Source organism: Hemicordylus capensis, chromosome 4 (assembly GCF_027244095.1).
Source record: "Hemicordylus capensis ecotype Gifberg chromosome 4, rHemCap1.1.pri, whole genome shotgun sequence".
Lineage (NCBI taxonomy): Eukaryota > Metazoa > Chordata > Lepidosauria > Squamata > Cordylidae > Hemicordylus > Hemicordylus capensis.
This window is the reverse complement of record NC_069660.1, coordinates 279143355-279150090: the sequence shown is the minus strand read 5'-3', so window position 1 is coordinate 279150090 and position 6736 is coordinate 279143355. Positions and strand designations below refer to the sequence as shown.

The 6736-nt window shown below is 48.1% G+C and overlaps 1 protein-coding gene across 3 annotated transcripts in view; it reads left to right on the top strand.

Annotated features, from left to right (window-relative positions):
• Positions 1-2710: 2710 nt before the first annotated feature.
• MMP16 (matrix metallopeptidase 16) overlaps positions 2711-6736 on the top strand; it is a 350260-nt gene continuing 346234 nt past the window's right edge. For all 3 annotated transcript variants that reach the window (XR_008306306.1, XM_053246794.1, XM_053246793.1), the window contains exon 1: positions 2711-3301. Coding sequence is in view for 2 of the 3 variants with exons in the window: in XM_053246794.1 (XP_053102769.1) it covers positions 3170-3301 (132 nt within the window). In the remaining variant the exon portion in view is untranslated. The remainder of the gene's footprint in view (positions 3302-6736) is intronic.

Here is a 6736-nt window from a genome sequence, read left to right as displayed (position 1 = left end):
GCTTGCCACCCCTTGTACTACTCCTCAGTCATGCCCACACTCAAGGTGACCACCTCACCTGGCCTCACAGAAGGGCTGCCCCTGACCTACACATTTGGACATGGGCGGAGCTATGAGCAGAACTACCACTGTTCCAAGCTGTCCTTGGAACATGAGCTGCTCTGCTTAATAACTGTGAGGCGCTCTGAGAGTCACCTCCCTCCCCCCGCCCATTTTGGCCAGCCGGCTCCTGTTTTTGCTGCTGCCTGCCTCCCACTGCCCGCCTGCTCACATGCTCGCTTTGTGCCAACCTGCCTGCATCCACCACCCCCTCCCTCCACCCACCCACTGCTGCTTGCCAGCACTTCCTGTTTCTTGCTCCCAGGAAGTAGAAAGTGCTGTCAAGCAGAGGCGGGTGCAGGAGTGGCAACAAAGTGCCACTGCCGTGCTGCAGGTGAGTGGGGGTGCACATGCCAGGGAGGCAAACACTGTGCTAGCTATGCCCCTGCTTGGACAAGCTGTATGCTGGAAGCTCCATACATTGGACCTGGACCCTGGCACCACTTTGCGGTCTGCGTGTTTGACAATTTCAGTTTCCTCAAGATATGTTAAATTTGAACACCATTATATAGTATAACAGGAACCTGATAATGCAGAATTCCTGACTGCACGAAGAGTCTGTGTACAACTATACACATGTAGAAGCCTCTTTGGTCTTCAGCTGGATGTGCAGAGAGGTTGGGGAGGGGGCTAGTGGGCACAATCCTACTCCCACCTCCCCAGATTCAGTATATACATGATCCAGTGTCTGAACAGGGCTACAATTTACAGTTCAAATGACAGAATGTAGCTGAAATGCCCCCTTTCGGAGTGTGTTGGTAGGTTTCTCTGTCCATTGTACCATCTCATTCCTTGGAACATAACAGTAAACCCACACTTCAGAATATCCTACTTCCCACACTTTCCTTACGTTAGGGAAAACATCATGGAACGATGATTGAGGTGGCCCAAAGGGTCATCCAGTCCAGCATTCAGCTATAAAGCAGGATACAGGTGCCCCCCCATTATTCACAGGGTTTCTGTTCTCGCCTTTAGGTGTGAATACAGAAACCACAAATAACAAAACTTTGTGTCAATGAGAGTGGGGGGCTGGTGGGTTAGGTTCTTAAACAAAAAAGGGGCCAAAAAAGTGGGACAGTGGGCAGAAATAAGAGAAGATACATTATTCTCCAGCCACCTAATGGCACAGTGGGGAAATGGCTTGACTACCAAGCCAGAGGTTGCTGGTTCGAATCCCCACTGGTATGTTTCCCAGACTATGGGAAGAACCTACTATTGGGCAGCAGAGATATAGGAAGATGCTGAAAGGCATCATCTCATACTGTGTTGGAGATGACAATGGTAAACCCCTCCTGTATTTTACCAAAGACAACCACAGGGCTCTGTGGTCGCCAGGAGTCGATACTGACCCGACGGCACACTTTACTTTACCTTTACATTATTCTCCGGCACTGCCTCCCCAAACCCCCCAAACAAATATTTGCCATTTGTTTAAAAAGAGAGAGCCACAAAAAGGCACTGTTGGAAAATGGCAGCCAGAAATGACATCAGAAGTCATTTGCAGTTCATTTCTGGTCACTCAGAACCCTGGACAGGTGAACCTCACCTATTCTTCTACTGGTGGATAATGAAACTGCATCTCAAAGATCCAATCACAAAACTGTGGATATGGAGTCCACGGATGAGGGCCACCTGTACTGGAAACTGGACAGTTTGCAGTCCTTGCAAACTTCCATGGAGTGTATTCCACAACATCCTTGGAGAATCTTCTCCACAGTCAGATTTTTATTGCTAATGTTTTAATTCGTTTTACCAACTTCAGCAAGCTGGCCTGTGTGTGTGAGAGAGAACCACTGTTTTTTAATTAAACATTCTATTTAAATGGCAGTTCGGCCCTTTGGTCATTCAACACACTTCCACTCACATTGGCTCTGTCTGCAGTCCGATCTTATGCGTGTTTACTCAAAAAAAAGACCCACGGACTTCAAAGGGGTTTACAGTAGCCTCAGCCTTTTATCTGAGATAGAGATAACCCACTCCTTTAACCCCCCCCCGCCATGGTTTACTTCCAAGATCCTCATCAACCTCGTAACTCTCCTCCAGTTCTGGCACCGTTTTTTAGGAACTCTGGTACCCTAATCCCACCCCAGGGTTGCAAATGAGAATCGAAGTTAGTCTCTCTAGAACTTGTATAGCAAGCAGAACCGTGTGATTTGCAGCCCAGTCAGAAGTCAGGCTGGAGCGGGGCTCGTGCTGCCGGACTCCTAGGCAGGTTTGGGCATTCTTCTTTCTGTGACTGCTCTCGAGTGTATGCCTGCAAGACACAATTCCTTGTCCCTCTGTGGGTAGGTGGGTGTTTCTAGAGGACAGAAAAACTCAGCTTCGCTGTTACTTCCTTTCCTTTGCAATTCCATTCATTCGCTCGCGGCGGCTCCTGCACAGGCCGCCCCCACCGCCGGCTTGGCTGGAGCAAAAGGCTTCAAGTTCACTCAGACGACGACCCCTCCCCTCCTGCCTCAAAGGTCCAGCCCAGGAAGAGCCTTGAAGGGCGGTCTCCCTGAAGATATCTGCGAGCCGGCTGACTCGCGAGGAGGCGGAGCTATGCAGATTACGGATGAACATTCTCGAGTGGAGGGGGAGAGAGAGAGGGAGGGAGGGAGAGGGAGGAGAGCCCGGAGCACAGGCTGGCCAGCGGAGGACGCGCGACCAAGGCGGCCAAGGCCTCTGCGCTCAGGAGGAGGGGCGGGAGGAGGAGGCGAAGGAGGCGGAGGACACCAAGAGAGGCAGGCGGCTCGGCTGCTGTGCAAAGGAGGCGCCTGGCAGGAGCTGCAGCTGTACTTGGACGCCACATTCCCTCCCTTACGGGACCCGTGATAAGGATGAGGAAGAGCTGACCCTGCTAAATGCTGCCGCTGCTCAGTGTCTGGGAGTGAAGGGTCTCCTCCTCCTCCTCCTCCCCGGCTGTAGGTGAACCTGCGTTGAGCGCTTCCTCAGCAACACTGGGGGAAATTTTGAGTGTGTGTCCTGTTTTTGTTTGGGTTTTCAAAGACGGAGAAGCGAGAGCGAGGGACCGCGGCCGGAGGAGGGGGGGAAAGAGCTCTCTCCTGTCTCCATTGAAGCACAATTCACTATGATCTTACTCGCCTTCAGCACTGCAAGCCGGGGGGATTTCGTGCATCATTCCAGAGTGTTTTTCTTGCAAGCCTTGCTTTGGATTTTATGTGCAACCGGGTGCAGAGCGGAGCAGTATTTCAATGTGGAGGTAAGATCAGAGGCGCGCGCGTGTGGTGTGGGTGCATCTCCTTCTCCCTCCCTTTCCTCAAACGTTGCTTCCCCCAAAGATTCGGTGTTTTTGTTTGTTTGTTTGTTTTGGTTAAAGGCTCCCCGGCGGTTGCTTCGGAGAGCGACCAGGACGCTCTCGCTCCTTGCAGCGGCCGGAGTTTCCCGTCTCTGATGCACACCTCTGATTCTGGTCATACAGTTCTCCCGGGCGGCGGAAAGCCGCGCTGCTAGGCTCCGGAGCACGCCGTGGTGCCCCGAGAGTGCCCTTTTACCGATGGGGATGGGACCCCCTGAGCGTGCACACGTAACCGGCGGCAGCTTGGAAGGGGCCGGTGGATCAGGCAGGGGCGACTTCAGGTGCCCAATTCCCTCTCTCTCCTCCTCGCGCCCGGTCTTGGCTTTTTTAGACAAGCAGCCGGGTGTGAGGTGGTGGGATAGGGGGAAAAGCCAGTGTTTGAACGGAAGGCGGCGGCTTCCTTTGCAATTCTAAGCGTGCTGGAAGACTCTGCCGCTGGGGATGCCTAAGCAGATGGTCCCTCCGGCAACTACGAACGAAAAAGTTAAGAGGTGGGCATTGGGGATGTCCTGCAGTTTGTGAAAAATGTGAGGAGTTGACCAGCACCCCCCCAAAGCCTCTGCAATCTGGGTTTAGTCTGTCGGTTCTCGGGGTTCAGTCAGCCCTCCCCTCCCTTGCCGTGCTTTCTAGGTCCCAGCTCCAGACTTTTCGGGTTGCTTGTGCTTTCCGTTGAATCCAGATCTTCGTGTCATTGTGAGCTTCACGCTCTCCTCGTATACTTCTGTCAGTGACTCTTTTCGTGCTGTTCGGTGTCTCCGTTTCCCTTCCCCATAGAGTAACTACTGTCTAGATCCTTCCCTCTCCCAACTAACACCCGTACTTGGTCTACCTGTATGCATCTCATGATAACATGTGCTTAAACCAAACGAAAACAGCTTCTAAATTCCCCTCGTTGCTCCCTTACATTTCCGTCTTTCCGAGACAGTGTCCTTTCATCTCATTCATGCACAACTGGTACGGAAGTGCAAACAAACCACACATCCATAACTCTCATTCTTGCCTCAGACTCTTGTCTCTTTCGTCTGTACACACCTGCAAGTTTGTCCTTTTCTAACCCCAGTCGACTCTCAAACTCAAGGTTTCTCTTACTCTTGCACATCTGATATCTTCTCTCACGCAGACTCATTGTTTGGTGGCTCTCAGAATGTCATGTGTGTCTACTCAGCAGCAAGGAAACTCCCTTTAATCTGACCCAAGATACCCAACAACTTACATTGTCATGTTATGTTCTCTAAAGCTCTGCTTTGTCTGTTTCTGCCAAGAATGCCTGTGTATGTGAGATTTCCCTCCCACTTCCTAAACCTGGTAACTTTACTAAATGATATTTCTACTAAAATAATATTTCTGTACTTTGCATTGGTCTGACTCTTAACTCTCTTGGCTTCTTCACACTCCATGCCTTTCTTGTCCCCATTGCTACTTAATATGTGTTGGCCTAACTCTGACTGTGGTGCTTGGAGCTGGGGGCCACCATGTGAATGCCAGTCAGCCAAACTTACTTTTCTCCCTAGCTGACCTCTTGGATGCTTCTGTTTGTTTCCATTCTTTCCAGTGAGAAGTGTAGGAGAGCGCTGAGAAAAAGCAGACCTGGTGGTTTCTTGCCTAGGTAGTGCCACTGTGAAGAGAGTAAGGAAGATATTCCAACTCTAGAAGCATTTCCTTCTGCCACAAGTCTCTGTGCCAGCGTCCTTCTCTGTAGGAAATTGGCCAGCAGCAGATGGTGCTAGGACATGAGGAGTGAAAGGATAGTTCAGTCTGTTGAGACTCCAGGAGGAGGCCAGCAGTGTTAAGAAGGAAAAGGGGGATGGACCCACATTAAACAGAGCAATGGACTGCAGAGAAGAGCTAATTCATGAAGGAAAGTTGGAGAAGGGGATCAATATCCTTCTCATAAAGATAGCATTAGTTTTTATCATTGTGAAATGTGCCACAACCAGTTTATGTGCAAGGGCTTGAGATTCAGATTTGACAAGATTTACTTCTGTCATATAATGTTTGTGCAACTTGGCAAAGTCTGAGGTAGAATCATCCAGGCCTGGAATATAGTTCACATTATTAGATGCCACCACCCCTAAATGTTTAGCTGGATATCGACCAAGTGGCTGGAATTTTTCCAGTCCTGGCAGAATCTTCCTGTTCAAAGACAAGGTGGTATGCCACCTTCTGCGCCCTTGAAATCAGCCTGGGCCCTGCTACCAGTCTGAAGGAAAATTAATTTCCGTTTATCTCTGAGTAAGGCTGAGAGCTTTTCGAGTGCCATTTGTTCTAAAATGGAGCAGCCATGGCCACAATGCAGAAGGAACGTGAGGCTAAGGACTTGGCAGCAGTATAGTGACACTGTGCCATGCATTTCTCTGTGTCAGCATCAGACTCATAAAACACTTATACAGGACAATAAATCACAAATAACCCATCCATACTTGAGCACAGCAAATTCTGTTCCAGGAAAAATTTAAATAAACAGAGAAATAAGTGGTTTGCTGTACATTGAGTAGGATTTAGGACAGCTCAAACCATATTAGTAGTAGTGTCAAAAGTATCTGATCTAGCAATGGTCATTCCTTGACTTTAACTGGATTATTTATATTGCTGTTTTGACCATTCTTGCTATGTTAATGCATTTAAGGAATGTATTTGTGGTACCTGTTGCACATTTTGTAAACATGGTTTATGGTGAGTATCTGCTTCTGTAAGCCTACACTGGTTTAACGAAAAGCCTCAGGAATATATTCCCCTTACCTGATCTGGAATTGTGTTAATGTGTTACTTCCCACCTCATATTTTTAATATTGTAAGTAAGAAATTTATTTAAAGTACTGTATTGGTGATTCCTTGGTGTCCAAATATGACTGGAGCGGCAGTTTAAAGTTATGTATAGGGCTTCATAAATTTTGCTTAATATTTCTTCAATTCTTGTTTCTCCATAAATATTGCTGATTTGAATCTAAGTGAGAGCACTTAAAAATTCCAAGATTCAATAGGATCGTGTAATTGTTGAGAATAATTTAGGGGGCATTTCTCAAAGATAAACATATCTACAATATAGATTGTTGCACTGATTTACTGTTATCCATACAAGGATGTAGAGTTTCTAGTATTAAATCTGTTGAATAAGAGTCTGTAAGTACTTTGGAAGAATAGAACTTGGTGAATAGCCTTGGCCACAATCTAGTAGTCTCTTATGAGTGATAAACTATTAGCTTGCATCTGAACTCACCTACTGAGAAATGTTGCTCAGTTTCTTTCATTAGAAATGTCAGATCTCTGTGTGTATTTGTGCAGATCTGCTGTGTCTGAAATGAATTGGATGGCGTGTGTATGCATAAGAGCAGTATGTAT